The sequence below is a fragment of the Melanotaenia boesemani genome, chromosome 6 (genome assembly GCF_017639745.1).
Source record: "Melanotaenia boesemani isolate fMelBoe1 chromosome 6, fMelBoe1.pri, whole genome shotgun sequence".
In the NCBI taxonomy this organism is placed as follows: Eukaryota; Metazoa; Chordata; class Actinopteri; order Atheriniformes; family Melanotaeniidae; genus Melanotaenia; species Melanotaenia boesemani.
The window spans coordinates 8,228,735-8,245,960 of NC_055687.1; the positions used below are offsets into that span (position 1 = coordinate 8,228,735).

General features: G+C 37.4%; 1 protein-coding gene across 7 annotated transcripts in view; it reads right to left on the minus strand.

Moving 5' to 3' along the window:
- The window catches only part of LOC121642399 (thrombospondin type-1 domain-containing protein 7A), a 212,574-nt gene that overhangs the window by 22,924 nt on the left and 172,424 nt on the right, over nucleotides 1-17,226 (minus strand). For all 7 annotated transcript variants that reach the window (XM_041989126.1, XM_041989125.1, XM_041989127.1 and 4 more), the window contains 4 exons: nucleotides 16,260-16,375; nucleotides 15,610-15,727; nucleotides 12,438-12,583; nucleotides 6,095-6,269 (listed from right to left, as the gene is read on the minus strand). In XM_041989126.1, coding sequence (XP_041845060.1) covers nucleotides 6,095-6,269; nucleotides 12,438-12,583; nucleotides 15,610-15,727; nucleotides 16,260-16,375 — 555 coding nt within the window. The remainder of the gene's footprint in view (nucleotides 1-6,094; nucleotides 6,270-12,437; nucleotides 12,584-15,609; nucleotides 15,728-16,259; nucleotides 16,376-17,226) is intronic.

Genomic DNA, 17,226 nt, shown 5'->3' on the forward strand with positions numbered 1-17,226 from the left:
TTTACTTGTAGTGAACAGATGTGTTTAGCACTTAGTTGAGAAGGACATAAATGGATTGTGATTAGGGAATTCTCCACAAGCCAGGCCACCATCCATCATGTTTGAAGCTCTTTAAGAGCTAAACAAACATCAGACTGAGACTGAGCATTATCCTGCATATAAAAAAAAATCATTCATGAATCCTGTAGACTTTGAAGAGAGTAACTTCCAGAAACTGGCAACAGTTGCTTCAGTCCATCTTTGACCTGATTGGTCCAGGTAGCTCATCCTTACTGATGCTCCACACCATCTGAATGCTGGTTTCTGACTTGATTTTGCAATAGATCACCCAACTTCTCCATCAAGAGTCAACCACATTTCAACTGATTATAAAACCTGTAAAAAAAATCTTGACTCAATTTAGCCTCAGATGGTGGTAAAACCATCATAACCTTAATTGTGAGCATGTCTAGACGCTTGAGGTGGGTTACAGTTCTGACATGTTAGCACTGAAAGAAGCTACATTTTCACATTTTTAGGTATAAGCTGCACATTTTATTTATTTATGACATTATTATATATAATCATAATAATTTATTTTCTTTTCTTTTTCTTTTCTTTTTTACTTTCTTATGTCAGTTTACTGTCTTCTTGCCATATTGTACCTGAGTTGATGAAGCAGTCTAATAATTAGGCAGACTTTAATAAAAGATGGTGTCTCTTTAGGTCATTGCGAAAATACATAAAACTTGAAAAGTCCAATAAGCATTAAAGTCTAAACAGCTTGCAGGAAAGTTTGCACAGAACTAATAATGTAAGAATGCTAATTTGCTTGCAGTGCATCATCAGTATGCAAATTTGTATGGTTCCTTGTTCAGACTTACAGTAAATAAGACCAGAAATCCTGACCATTTTTCATTATAAAAAAAATGATTTTCTTTAAACACGTTGAATATTTCTCTTTTTCCGTGTGCTGTTCAGTGATTGTTTTCATCAAAGAAGGGGGCCACTTTACCAAATACAATCTCAAGAGGCATTACTCAACTAAACCTGCAGAGCAATGTGAAAGTTATGAAGAAGAAATAAAGAGGGAAAGCAACACTACAGAGAGCACTGAGTTACATTTTTCTGAGAAAGCTTTGAATAAATCTCCATTTCCTGTGGCAGCTGAAACAAACAGGGATTTCAGGCTATGACTAATACTGTAAGTGTTTCATATGGAATACTGTGAGCATGTTATGAATTTTCTCTTTAGAGACAGAAATGTGTGCATAAAGAATAAAGAAGCAGTGAGCTGAGTGGAGATTTTGATGCTGGTCATCTTAGACGTGAGCTGCCAGATTGTTCTGCTGCTTCGTCAACCAGACAGCAATAATTAAATAAAATATATCCTGTTAAACACAACAGATGTCCTGCATGGTATAAAGATTGCGCTGAAACCTGAACACATTGAGAGAGGGAGAAAAAAAAAGGAAAGTCATGCCGAGCAGGTCGGTTATGGACTACCACTGCCAGGTTTATGGGTTTGCTCCCCACTGAGGCTACTCATGCTGAAAATGTGCCATGTGTGCACGTTAACACTTCAGTGGAAATATCCTCCAAAACCGCACACAGCTTTGTTCCTGTTTAGGGTACATTTAAGTTTGCTCTGCTTCACTAACTGTTATGTATACTTCAGAAAACAAATAAAGATTTACCCCACTTTGACACATCCTGTTATTCCCTCCTGGGGCTAAATTCCTTGTATATTGAAATCTGACTTTATTCTTGGTTTGTTTAAATAGAGCTTATTGTTTAGTGTTTTGAGAAATTAATTATGAAAATAATTGTGTTAATTATTTCTCTGACAATAATTGTACCAAGAACATCTATAATCATGATATTCTTAATATAAAATTAGTTTAACAACATGACAATGTTTGTTTACTTGAACACACTACAAGTAAACATGACATTTATGACATCTTAGCGTAACCAAGGGTATGCCTCAGGGGTTGATCCAGGGACCGTTCCTTCCTATTATCTGTTGTCCCATTATCTTTATATATTAATTATATTAATTGTAATGCCTTCGGTGCAAATATCTGGCTCCTATTGGATAAACAGGTGTGGCTCTGGTATGGTCGGGTTGATACGTGCTTAAAAGGGACAAAGGCACTCATCCAAATTAAATGAAACAGAAGCTCGGGCCTGCCTGGTTCTCAGGTTAGCTTTAATTACATCTTGCCCTCTGTGTATTTTTTCACAGGTCAAAGATGTCAATTTCTGATCGTTCACACTTTGAAACAGCATGTCGGTAACTTCCAATTGACTTTGTGTATGAAATGCCTCATTAACTGCCTTGTGCCACTGGACCATGTTTCTCATGAGCCATGCTTATAATCAGCACTGATAAATTAATCTGTTCTCATAATCAGCAGCGTCACTCATATGTGAGGGGAATAAATGCATAAAATATACATTATCATTTTGTTTGTTATTCAGTGCACTTGTATCTCAACTTGTACTCTTTCTTTTTCATGTAAGTCTTTCGGGTTTTGTTATCTCTCCCACGTTGATTGATTGTATTGATTGTAACCTAATTCACTTTTATTTTATATGTATGTGTGTTTCTTTTCTGTACTAATGTCAGCTGAGTCAACTGACTTGCAGGGGTCAAAGCCTACATTTAGATTCACTTCTCAGTCTGTTTCACTGGAAGAGCAGGTGGTCCAAACAGCCTGTGCGTCCCACATAAAACAGACAACAGCTACTGACAGCGGTGCTCCTGGCTTGGCTAGATAATTTGACTCACAAACAGTGTTGGCTGCTGGGATGCCTGTGAGAGATAATCTGACTGCTGTTCTAGTGAAAACCACAGTGTGTTTCACACTTTTCCTGTGTGGGATGACATGCTGTATTTGTAACTGATTCATAAACAGTAAAGTGGGAGAATGTGATGAAAACTGGGAGTAAAAAGAAAAACCAAATGTACAGTTGTAAAAAGGAAAGTAGATCAGCTCTATAAATGAGGTAAATACAACCTTAGACAAAGAACACATGACATATTTCAAGACGGCATAATGTACTGAACAAAGAAATAAGTCAAAATGCAAAAGTAGTGTGTGTAAAAACTATAAGTCTACCTATGATTTAACAGCTTGTAGAACCACCTTCAGCAGCAATGACTTAAAGTAATCATTTTTTACATTATGTTTTTAGACTCTCACATGGTTGTGGAAGGATTTTGGTCCACTCTTCTTTACCACAGAGCTTCAGTTCACTAAGGTTTGCAGCTTTTGTTTCTGCACAGCACTCTGAGGTCCCAGTGCAGCGTTTCAGTCTGGTTGTGGCCTGGACTTTGACTATGACCACGGCTCACCTTGACTGACCCTTTTCAGTCATTCTGATGTAGATTTGCTGCAGTGTTTGGGGTCTTCGTCCTGCTGCTTGACATGGATTCAGTAAAGTTTTAGCTGTCAAACAGATGGCCTCGCATTTGACTCTGCAATAGTTTGGTATCCAGACAAGCCCAAATCCTCACAGTTCCTATGAGGCATTAATGATATGCTGCTTTTAGTTTTTCTACAAATATAGCACCGTCAAGCAAACATCCTCACTTTGGTCTTATCTGTGGTTTTTCTTGTGATTTCTTCAGATGCAAACCAAAGATATGGTGCCACGTTTTTATAAACCTACCCAGATGTATAGGCAGCAAAAATTACTCCTCTGTGATCGCTGACAGAGGGAATCCAGCCTGGAAACTCTGTGTGCCTGAATGCATTACAAAGCAATATGAGTTAGGCTGTTTGTTTTATTCTGGCTTAATGTGAATAAAAACATGCAACTCCATGCAGCTTCTGCACTTTAAGGCAGCAATACTGAACATTGGCTTTTTTCACACTTTGGCGCCCCCTAACAGCTAATTCAGCATCCATTTTGCCACAAAAAACCATAATTATTTAAAATCTAAAACATCTAGACTTTTAGAACCAGGTTAGCTCCTCCCCCGCTGTTTTTTTTACTTTATGGTAAGCTAAGCTAACTGGATGCTAACGGTATAGTTTTGCCGTAATATCTTTATACTAGGCAGAATTAAAAGTTTTTACAAATTTCTAATCTATCGCCTTGTGTATGTGTATGTTAAAGTAAGAACGTACTGTTCTAAATTTAATGTGGTACTACTGAACTTGTGGAACTACTGAACTGGCAGATTTTTGGACTTTAGCACCCCCTAATGATGGCTATTTCAGAACTCATCGTGCATCCTGTCTCTTCTCTAAGCTCCCTCCAACCAGTAAAAGTAAGACTAATATTGATTCTTGCTCTGTCACCTTCAGATTATTATTTTCTTTGCTGCCCTTGATAATTTCCTTTGTGTTTCTTTGCTTTATAATTCTTGGTGCACATTGAAAACAGCCAGTGTGTTAAAACCCAGCTGCTGATGTGTGATGTGGTGCTGCAAAGCGAAATATGGCTGTCACTTGATGCCTTGGGGTGGAAAAAAAGTTGTGAAGTACAGTTTCTCAGCTTTGGGATGCTGCAGGGTAAAGACGGCTCCAGGAATGTGAATGATGAGTGGCAGTGTGCCATCAAAAAAGAGTCAGAAGCAAAGAGTTTTAAGGTTGAAAATTTATGTAATGCTGCTTTTACACATTCACAACTAAATCTTATCAGTCCCAGCTTGAAAAGCATACGTGAAAAGACTCAGTTTATACACACCTGAACGCTGCAGACCAGCAAAATACCACAACTTCTGCTTTCATTGATGTATTCTTGTAAGTGGTCAGTTAAACAAGTTAATTAGATTAGTAGCACCTAGATGCAAATTAGTCTCCAAATTTTCAGCTCCTTAATTTTCACAAACCACTTCTACATTGTTACTTATGACTTATTCCAAACATCATGGTTATACTGAGCATCAGCAACAAAACAGGACAATTATTCTGCCTTCAGCGAAACTTGTACTTCTAATATATACCAGGTTCTGCTAAATATTTAAGAATTTACCCTGTGACTATATTTTTTAGCAGCTTATTGGTAAAATATGTCATCAATCACTTTTACATATTATCTGTTTATAATTTCCAGTGTTGTTTTATTTAGTTCAGATTATTTTCCATTTTTAATTGTCATTTTTTACGTCGCATTTTAATACACTGTTTTTTTGTGTTTTTGAATTGTTTTGATATTTGTTTACAGTATGTTGTGTTGAAATGTGAGCAACATGTTGAAGTTGCACACTGAGCTTGTTGTATTTGAAAAGTACAAAGTAGAGTAAAAAGTTAATAAAGGCATTTATTCATTCATTCATGAATACTGGGAATTTTCAGGAGACTGTGCAGACAGTCATATTGTGTTTTGTTTTTTTTTTGTTGCTGTTTATACGAGCTCTTCACAGCTGGAGATTTGCTGCTGGGGATGTGCTCACACAGCTGGAAACGTGGGGAGGGGTTGCAGTAGTGCATCTGTCTAAAAGAGGCAGGACACGATGCAAAAAGCATGCTGTGGAAATCCACGTTTGGCAGCATGTTGAGAATAGCAGACGACGGCTTGGTGGCTGTTTTTGTGTTGATGTCGATTCTACATGTATTTGAACATATAGGCAATGACAACCTGTGGATTGAAAGCAACATACATTTGCAGTAATTTTCCCAGTAAACTAACTGCTACATCGTCATACTGTCTGATTTTGCTGTCTTTATATTTATAGATAATATAAGATACCTCGTTGGAAACCTTCTGCAGAAGGTCCGGAGTGATTGGTGTGGAAATTTGCATTCTTACAACATTCCCTTAGGTTCATCTCTGCAAACTTACAGGATGTAGATAATGTAAATAAATGAGAGTAACTTGTTATGAGAGTAACTTCTAAATGAGGATATACTGTCGTGAAGCCTGCATGCAAAGAAGACATTTCACAGGGAAACGCTCCCATCCATTAAAACATTCACATTAAAGAGATGTAGAAACAGCGCCTTCTGTGCCTTCTCTAAACCCACCATCCTAACCATAAAAAACCACCTGTCTGCCCCTCTACCATCAGATAAAATGATGTGAACCCTCTAGTTACAAACATCCAGAAGTGTTAATTCCACTTCCGTCACATTACTATTTTAAAAAACAGCATTATTACCTGGACATGGAAGGATGCAGGCCTCTCTCAGTCTGATCTGCTTGTCTCCTTTAACCTCCATTTCTAGGCTGTTGCAGAGCTCCTCGTCCACCATGCCGCCATCACCATCGCTGGAGCCGTCCGACACGAAACAGGAAAGGTTCCTGTAGCGTGTGCCGTGTCCACACACCACATTCTGACAAAGACAAAGAACAATTATGAGTTACAACAGATTGTTTTTCATTTTACTGACAGCATTGTGCAAAAGTGTGAGGTCACTCCTTATATCTTTATATAATTCCAGTAGAACAGGAAATAAGTGCAGCAATTCATTAAAAAATGGGAAAACATGAAGTATGAGCAGAGTTTACAGAATTTTAAGGAGCTTGAAAGCAAAAATTTGGTTAGAGCAGCTTTATTCCTAAACACACCCTTTCTTATAACTTATTTAAAGGTCTAGTAAGGATGGGCATAGAAATTACTTTAAATGCAAAGCACAGTTGTGAATGGATGGTGGCTGTTAGTGGCCAAATTTCTTACAGACATAAACATGGCTTCATCTGTGAGTGGATTCAGGGGCCTCAGGTGCAGCGATGACTGCACTAAAGGTAAATACTTCAACACTGTGTCAATGTGTAATGTCTTCTTCTATAGTTCTACTAGAGACACCGTAGTAAAAATGGTGGTACGAATATGGCAGCTGCCATGTATGTGGACCTACAGCAAAATGTCTCATTCTAAGAGAATAAAAACATTAGTTATTTTACGAAAGTGATAATAGTAATAAAATACAAATAAAAACAGTTTTTAATAATATATTAAAATTTTCTGTCATTGACTTTGATTTTGTACCAGGCTGCACCTTTTTAGGTCTTCAGGAGAAGTTCTCCAGACTTCTTTCAGGACTTTCCAAAGCTTTTCTTCGGGTGTTTCTGTGTTTTGTTCTGTTCTCTGTCCAGATGATCCCACACTGCTTTAGTAATGTTGAGGTCAGGGCTCTGGGAGGATTCATCCCTCCATCAAACCTGTTGCTACGGATTTTCAGTCCTGTTCTTGTGTCATATGACATACCACACCCTTTTCTCCCCGTTTCCCTTCCTTAAGAATGGCTTCTTAGCACCATTTGTGACGAGGTTGCAGTGAGCAATCTGGAAAATCTGTGGCACCAGGTTTAATGTAGAGATTGAATCACATGAAAAACTTAGTTTATATTGTCATTAATATGTATGGGACAGGTGCAGATTTTATTTACAGTCTACAGCCATTTTCAAAACATGATTGGAGGCTCTGTTTTGATTTTGGGGCTGCGTTTCAGAAATATCCATCACTAAGACAGTGTTAGCAGTCTTAGAGATGGAAAAATGAGCACAGAAAACTACAGTTAGATTGTGATCCACCATGCAAGATTATCTATAAAGTACCTAGTTAGCAAAGGCTTGTTTTTTTCAGCATGACAATGATCCCAAACACACTGCCACTGCAGTAGAAACATAACTAGAAAGAAAAAAAATTCACATTGACAAATTCGCCTCCTCAGAGCCTGGACCTCAGAATTACTGAGGCAGTGTGGGAGTGTTTGGATTGTTGTAACTCTGTTTTTCTTGGAATAAGCCAAGCTTTTGTACCTACAGCTGGTACAAAATGCTGCTGAATGATTTTTAACTGGTACAAGCAAACATGAGCAAATAACTCCGGTTTTAGTGTCCCTTCACTGGCTTCCCAATCATCTATGAATCCACTTTAAGATTCTTTTATTTGTTTTAAAGTCTCTTAATGGTCTTTTCCCTTTTTATATGTCTGAGCTGCTTCACCGTCATGCCATCAAGTGCTCTTATATCAGTTGACCAGATGCTTTTAACTGTCAAGAAAACATTTTATAAACCCAGTGGAGACAGAGTCTTTTTTAGGAGACTGATATGGTTTTTTTAAGGCCGATGCTGATGTTTGGCAGAAAAAAATTCTGATAACCGATTAATCGGTCGATTAATTTAAAAAATATTTACGAATAAAATAATCTGTAGTGCTTCATTCATTAAGAGTCATGGGGAATCTGGAGCCTAACCCAGCATTTAACAGGTGAGAGGCAGGGTACACCCTGGACAGATCACCAGTCCATCGCCACAGCGAGACAAACAACCACTAACACTAACATTAACTACTAGGGAGAAATTAGAGTGACCAATTCACCTAACATGCATGTCTTTAGACTGGGGGAGGAGGCTGGACTACCTGGAGAGAACCCACTTATACATGGGGAGAACATACAAACTCCACACAGAAAGGCCACCGCCCCCAAGTTCAAACCTCCCCCCAGCCGAGGCTCGAACCAGCGACCTTCCTGCTGTGAGGCAAGTCTTGCTGTGTGAGTTGTACTAATAAATTTATCTTTAGATTTAGATCATAGGTGTGTTCATTATATAAGCAACATAATGAGTGAAGTTACTGGCAAAACACTATTTATGCAGACCTGACACTCTTTAATGTTAATCACATTTTCTCTACTCCACTATTTCTTTGCCACGAAGTCATGACTCATATGAACAAAAAAAAAAAAAAAACAGAGATGCATTTCTCAGATGTCAAAACATGTCATCTTTACCAGAGTTGCATTTTAAAAATATGATGGTCACAAATAGCCTGGAACTTATGTTACTCCACAACAACACAGTGAGTTACTGTTACACCCTGAACCACATTATAGGATTTTTTTTTTTTTTTTTTTTAGTGACATGACATTATGACAGTTGCTGAAGGAGTAATATTCATCATTTTAACTTTCCCCCTTCCTCTCGCGCACCCTTAAATGTGTCTCACTTGTTTTTAAGTCTCGTTTAAAAACATACTTTTACTCATTTTCTTTCAAGAAAGTGTGAGTTGTCATCTGTGACTTATTCTTTACCCTTCGTATAAGCTTCTTATAGCTCCTACGTGATCATAGCCCTTTTTTGCAATTTTATCCTTGTTCATCTATTGTGCAGTTTGTATGCTTTTTTTTCTATTTTTAATTTTAATTTTTAAAGTTTCTTTTTTAAAGTGCTTTAGAAATAAAATGCTATGGTATGGTATCTTGACAGAAAACAGAATAATAGAAAGCCAACATCCAAAAGAAGAACTTTGGAAAGTCCACAAAAAAGCCTAGACTAGCGTGTTAGAATTGTTCAAACTCAACTTTTAAATTAAATGTTATATTTGTACATGCTTCAATGAATTTTTGCCTTTATTTTCTGTTTTCCTGGCAATACAAGAAGAAAAGAGGGTCATCTCAAGACTTTTGCACTGTTCTGTATGTCTGCTGCTTTTAACAAAATGCAAATGAACATAACATGTACAAAATGTTTGTGACAAGCCAAAGTGTGAGACTGTACGTGCTGTGATCATAAACCAAACCCTGATTATAGATTTCCATTATTTACAACAAAGAACAAAAACAAATAAATATCAATAGCAAATGTAGATGAAAAAAATAAGATCGTTAATATAATGTAAATATTTGAGTAATTAATAATTAAATGATTATGGATAGTAACAATAAATTACCTTACCTACAAACATGAAGATTTTATTAATTCAATGTCACTAATACCCAGCAGGTTCTTTGTAATTACTTCTCAGTGTACATTATTACATCTCCATGTAGTAGTTCACATTGTCAATGTACACAAGTGGGATTCACAGGACTTGTAGGAATTGCTTCGCTTTTTAATTTGTTATCATTCACTTTAAAACAACCATATTAAGCTGATTAAGCTACTGCAAATATTTCCAACTGAAGCTCCTTAACAAGTGGCAAAACAGGACATGGTTTTAATTTTACAGACACACCAAATACAACCAATTTTCCTCTGTGATTAGAGCTAATCATGATAATTCATTGAAAAAAACAGACCAGCGAAACATAACCTGTTCATTGTGAAAACTAAATGAAATTGAAAGATACTTAATTTGCCTTCAGGGATTAGTCATTATTTTAATTTCAGCAGAACAAACACATACATGGTGAAAAAAGAGAGCGCTTCCCAGTGAGAAAAGAAACAAGTGCCAGTATGTTTAAACAAAGAAGAAACTTTCAGCTTGGTTATAATCAGATCAATAAGAGACAGATCAATGGTGGATAGTAAACTAAGTCTTGACAGTAATAACTGCAGTAATGAGGAGCTTGGTTTGTGATTCAGCTGTTTTTAGATAATAAAACAAAATGAAACCCCTTTAGCTGGAGGATGTAAAAAACAAACTGCTGTAATATAAGCAATATGCGCTTCTGTGAATAACTTATGTTTTAAAATTGTAAGCAGGACAGCTCATGTTTTACACAGTTACACTTTTTATTCTGGGAGCACACGCTGTGGGAAGCATGCAGCTTATATCTAAACCAGGTAATGAACAAAGACGTGTGGATCAGCAGAGAAAGTGGAGTTTTCTTGCTAATAAGAAATTGACATCATGACGGGAAAAGTTCTCAAGTGTTTTTTTTTCTTTTTCTTTTTACATAAAATTAATATTTCAGTTTAAAGTTGGTCCTAAGCCTTGAACTTTTTCTTACTACAATAAAATATGACAAGAAATAATTAAATAAATCAATAAAAATCCAATCTGATCTAATGACAGAACGTGAAACAGCTAGTTACCATGTATTGCTAATATTTAACAGTGGTCACAAACTTATGAGAACAGAAAGGCTGGTGAGAGGTTTGTGACATATTTGTGACATATTGTACTATTACTAGCATGTTAGCCTGCTAACTTTAGCATGTTAGCTAGCTTGTTTGTTTAAGGTAACCAGTATTATTTTATGTAATGAGTGTTAATTTGCTTTTTATGATTTATATGTAATTTTCAAGATGCATGTTTTTATGGAGATGTCTGTTTATTTCAGATTTACTCCATCTAAAGAGTTACATGCTTATAAAAGCCACAAGAGGAACACCTAAGTGCCTCTTTTCTGCAAGAGTTGTCTGCCTGCCTGCATGGGGAAGCAGTGTGCACTGTTTGTACTGTGTACTCTCACCACAAATATTAGGTGGGGTATCAGAAGTATATAGATAGGATAAAGATTAGTGTACATGGTTAATTTTAACAAAATATATAGCTACACATTTACAAGATTGCCTGTTTTTTTTTTAATTAAGTTTGTTATTCATGTACTTTTTAATTCTTCTGCACCCCGGTGTAATGCTTCTAACACTTTGAATTGTACATGAAGTGTGCTATACAAATAATCTTGCCTTGCCTAAGGCTCAACTACATTAATGCAGTGTGATTCCTGTCATGTCACATGAACACTGACAAAAAACAGCCTTTGGATCTGTTACCAGCTCATCTGCATTTCATCTTTTTTGGTGAAAAGTCAGATGGTGGAAAAATGTGCTCAGCTGAGGCGTGGAAATTTGTGCATGACAATCTTGCATCCAACTCTCCCCAAGAGGTTCAAAACTTTCCCCAAATTGTTAATTACAAAATGATGGCTGAAGTTACAGAAAATATTAAGATATCACTGTAGTGTTGGCTTCTTGTATTTTAAGTATTTGCAACGAGCATTATGTTTTTGACTATTTCTTCAGACTATCATAGAGTTTTCAACAAGAATAAAACAATCACATGTTCCTCTAAACAGGTCCTAACAGTTGACTTGCATGAGTCTAACAGAAATATAGTGGATCTGAATGAGTCACAAAAAAATAAATGAAAATAGGGAACAGAGGTTGCCTTTGTCTGTAATGTAGAGAAAAATAGAAGAAAAGAGTTGAAACTTTTGAGCCATGTAACAAACCTTGCGGTGGTGTGGAAATCTATTTGTTTCTTGTACAGCATGAAATCAGATTCCTGTGCTCTTTGTATTTGTTTAAATTAAGCATACACACCTTCTGATGTGTCAACTTGCAAACACTTGACCCTTAACATTCTTAACTGAGATGAATAATAGATCTAAATGAATTATAATGTCTCTGAGTCTCTCTTTTAACCTGCATTGGTGCTTGCAAAATTTTGTCTTGTCCATAAATCAATGTAGTAGAAGGTTTTACTTTATTAATCTGACCTAAATGCACACCATGCAGAATGAAAAGTTCAGGCTGCCAAATACCTTGGCAAAGGTATAAGTTTACAAAAATGCATTAGCATTAAAGATGCATTAGATTGATTTTCACTGTCCATCTCTTGCAATAACTGTATGAGCAGGGAATTGATGAGGTTGTTCATCAATACTAAGGACTCCATTATTTATGGAGAAATCCACTTTTTGGCTCAATCCTTTCTGTGTATTGATCTCAGGAACCTGTCATAGGTACATTTCTTGTTGCTGTTAGAGGTTGATGCAGTTACTGGAAGTCCCCAGATTGTGGTAAAATGCAATGATTTATCAACGTACCTCCACCCGACACTCAGACCAGGGACCGTACTGCCAGCGGTAGCAGGGTCGGACAGGGCAGGGCTTCCATTGTTCCATCAGAGATGGACACGGTCGGCCGTCGCCCTGAGAGGCCTGAACCACCAGCCGCTGCCGCCGCATTTTACCTGGAGGGGGGGAAAAAAAAAAAAAAAAAAAAAAAGAAATCTTCAGTATATTTTATTTTTGTGGTATTAATGTGTTTTTAAACTACATATTTTTGTTGCTTTGTGTCATATTCCAAAAATATTTAAAGTATATATAGTTCAAGGAGGTTTTCTTCTATACTTTAAATGAAATGCAAACAGTTTTTGCACATGCAGCGACCACTGTGGTTTACTGCACAGCAGTCATCCTTTCCCACTGTAAACAACTCATATTAAATGCATGTGTATGTGTTTATTTTGAATGCAAAATTAATCTTACTGTGCACAACAGCACTTCACTTAACAGAGCAGGGTTTTCTAAACAGCTGGCCCTTTTGCTCTGCTGTCTACCCTTTGGTCAGCTTGAGGAAAATGCCTTTAATTCCACATCAATCACAAAACCCTATTTGAATAAATCAAATGCATTACAGACCATTTGATCTAAGTGCAGAATTGAAGCTATGAATTAGGTGTAAAAATTACACAGAAGCCCTTCACACACACATTTTAAAATCCAACCCTCCTGTTTACCTTCTTCAAACCACCCACTCTTATATCTCAGATCCCTCCATTTGTGCATATTCCACTTTCATTTTCATGCGATCCAGTAATCTATTCACCTCAGTATGCACTTTTGTCAACCTACAACACCTTTCAACATATGAAACACAACAGCCTTCCCACACACAAACTCTTAAACCTCATATTCCAGCAAGAGAACCTCCCACACACACTTACACACAAAAAAACATCAAAAAAAGTCCCTTCCTGCTTTTTATGCCTTTGTTAAACTTTTATCTTATTCTTTGCAATTTAACAACTTTAGCAGTTTCCTGTTCTTCAAAGCGATCTTGCAGCCCCGAGGAAGAGGAAGATGTAATAGTACATAATCAAATGTGTGAACCTCCGGAACAGCCACCATGCAGCAGGAGGACAGATTTCTGCTGGTCTCTGTAACATAACACCTTTTTCTTAAATAAACACTTCCTCTGTTTAGCCTTTTTAAAGGACTAATTCCTCCAGCAGGAGCAGGAAGTGTTTGATTGAGACTGTTGTAGTCATCGAGAATGATTTGCTGAGCGTGCATGATTTTGCACCGAGCGTTAGCAATATGAGATGTTCTTGGAACAAATGTCTTAATGACTGCAGGTTTTTACTTGAGTTTAGTTCAAACTACTAAACATCGTGAAGCTGACTTTATTGTACTTGATTCTAAGTGTAACCAAAATGAATATCATTTATGTATGATGCATGAATACTTACCCAAAAATTCTGCCTGATGTTTTTATTTATGATCTCCACAGGAAAAAGTTTTTTTGTGTGTGTTGTAAAAAATATTTGGGCCCAAATAAAGATTTTATACCTGAGCAGCAAAATTAAATGGATAGAAATTTATGAAAAAAGCTATCATTTAATTAAATTAATTAAATTATTTTTGTTTGCAAAAACATTTACCTAATTTAGGCTGGATCAGTTATCAATGATAAGCCTGCACTTATCACTGCAGTAACAGAAACCGGTTTACTAGCCATCTACTGGATTGCAGTGTGTGAAGTGAAATACATACTCTAGGAGGGAGTGAGGAATTTAACAGTTAGCATCAATTCTAATTGCCTGAATGAATTCTAACACAATCTTCTCATAGAAGGGGTCTGAGTGCAAGAGGAAGAGCTCTGAACATCTGCATGTGCAACATGAAATTTGTGGAGAAGGAGCAGAGTTCTGCACGGTGGTGTGGTGGTTATCACCACGGCCTCATAGCAAGAAGGTCGTTGGTTCGTGCCTTGGCTGGGGGAGAGGTTTTCTGTGTGGAGTTTGCATGTTCTTCCCATGTATGTGTGGATTCTCTGGGGTACTCTGGCTTCCTCCTGCCGTCCAAAGCCACGCATGGTAGGTTAATTGATCACTCTGCATTATCCCTAGGAGTAAGTGTGAGAGTGAATTGTTGTTTGTCTCTCTGTGTAGTCCCTGCGATGGACTGGTGACCTGATCAGGTTGTACCCTGCCTCTCACCTGCTAACATACTGGGTTAGGCTCCAGCTTACCAGTGACCCTTTTGGGACAAAGCGGTAAAGATAATGACTGATGACTGGAGCAGAGTTTTGAATTGAAGCGCAGCATATTTGCATACAACAAGGACTTTTGGAGCTGTAATCAGAGTTTTGAGGGAGAGCAGTACAATATTTAAGCATGAAAACAAGGACGCCTGCTCTCAAATAAAAAAACAAGAGCATTGTTTTTTTATTTGAGAGCAGGCGTCCTAATTTAGCTCCACATAGAAGTCCTAAGTAGACCAGCTATTAATCCATATGGACATTAAGTTATATAAAGTTATCTGGTAAAAAGCTAAAGGTTTGATGTGTGAGAAATAAACAGAAGGGCCTGATGATAAAAGGATTTTTATGAACAAATAAAAGTGTCATAGTTATCTGAGAGTGAGTTGTTTATCTAATGAAAGCAGTTACATCTGGCCTACTTGATTCTGGGATTTTTTTTTAAAATCTTAGCCAGTTTGGATGTGTGCTGTGTTTGTAAAATTTTTATCTGTGCTGCTGCTGTTTAGGCCAGGACATTCTTGGTAAAAGAGATATTAATCTCAGTAAGGCTCTTACTGGTTTAATAAAGGTTATATAAACAGATAAACAAAAATACATAATTAAACCAGATCAACTGTCTATTTTTAATCTGAGTTTAACAGGCCAGTTTAGTTATTTCTGACAGCTTAAGCAGGGTTACCATGACAACCTCAGCTTCTAATGCTGATAAATGAACCATTTCTGATTAACAACAGGTCTGCTTGTTTGTAACCTCATTCTAATTTTGCTCTGGGCTGCTGGCTGTGTCTTTGTTGACAGATCAGAGCAATGTTTGGCAGAACAGATCACTACAACTGGCACAACTTCACTAATCTACCAGATTATAATCAAATATATTAAACGGTCACACATCTTCCTGTTGTTAACTGTTTGTTTGCTGAACATAATTCATGACTTCAACTGTGAACCTACCCTCTAGTCCACACGTCTGGGAACACTCTGACCACGCCGACCACTCCGACAGCTGACAGTTGACGGGACACTCGACCACACAGGAGGCGTTCATCTGCCACTTCTTCTCCAAATCCATCTACAGCACAGGTTCAAATTGAAGAAGATATTTCATGACTCATCATCAAATATGGCAGGCGATCGGTGCTAAACGCAATCTAATATTCCACGGAGCAGCTCAACTTCCCTGAAGTCTTTGCTCTGGCAAAGGGCAGACAGGTGGGCAGCATGAGACCAGCAGAGTTGAAATATCAAAGCTGCGAAAGGCTTTATGACACTATGCATTTTTGCAAATGAGCCAGATGATGAAGAGGGCCAAGTGTTAAAGAGCTGTGGGGGTGACTCTGCCACAGCCTGTCAGCTACAATTACAGAAAGCTGAGACACATTATGAATGAAGATAATGCTAACCCTGAAGCAAAAACAACTTTCTCTGCATGGGAATTGTTGTGAATATTTCATGTTGCTGCGAGCCTATCCCACCCAGGATGGCTATGATAAAATATTGTAATGAGCAATGTAATTAAGTCATCAAGAGAAATTTGTGTGTCAAAGAAAATGCTCAAGAAACAAAAAGAGGAGCTACGCTTGATGAATTCCTCCAGGTCTCACCTCCTCGCAGAATTTTATATCAACAGATTTGCCGTCGCTTCGAACACAGTCGAGCATCCGGGTCTTGATGCCACTCCCACACACAGCGTTGGGACTCAGCTGACAAGTGCTCCAGTCTAAGGAGAAACAAAGCACATTCAGACTTCTTCTGGCTGTTCATGTTAAAAATAAAAAAAAGAAATAAAGTTCCAACAAAAACAATTTGCACTGCAGGGGCCCCATGGGTGTGAAGCTGAAAAGAACCTGCAACACTGTGAATCCCATACAAAACAATGTGTAGTAGTTTCCTCTGAACAGTAAAAGTTTGGATTTATTTGATAGTAAAAAAACGCACACTACTCGTAGAAAGTTACTGCAGCTTGTAAACAAACAGAATACTTTTCACACTCTGCTTCAGAGTATCAGATCTGAAATATAATGAACAGCACAACAAGCCACCACAAGAAAGATTACAGCAGGATGTTTGTGAAAAATGCTCATTATCTGCAATCATGCAACTTCATTGATTATGCCTTCTTTTAGTTACTTTTTTCTGTATATTCCCATGTTGATAGGTGCAGATGTGCGAATTGTAGTAAAATGCCAGTTGAGTCACCCCAAAATCAATTCAAAATGGTAATAGTGCCCACACATTTCTTACTTGAAGCTAAATTGCTAATGGCTTCTGTGTGTGTAGGGGTTGGTAAATGCAAAATATGTTTGCTTGGTATTTCTGAGAAGTGTAGAAGCATCAAATGGATGGTTTCTGTACCCAGTCAATAAGTGTATCAACATGTTGTGAACATGTCCCCATTCACAGTCATAAGCTAACAATGCTCCAGATGATGGTGGATGTACATCATCTGGAATTAAAAACATCCAATCACTGACACAGTGCTCATATCTGAAGACTGAAGACCCTTCCTATAGGAGATCGTTCTTTACAGCACAGGGACAAAAATATAGTGTTTCTGATACCAGATGGAGC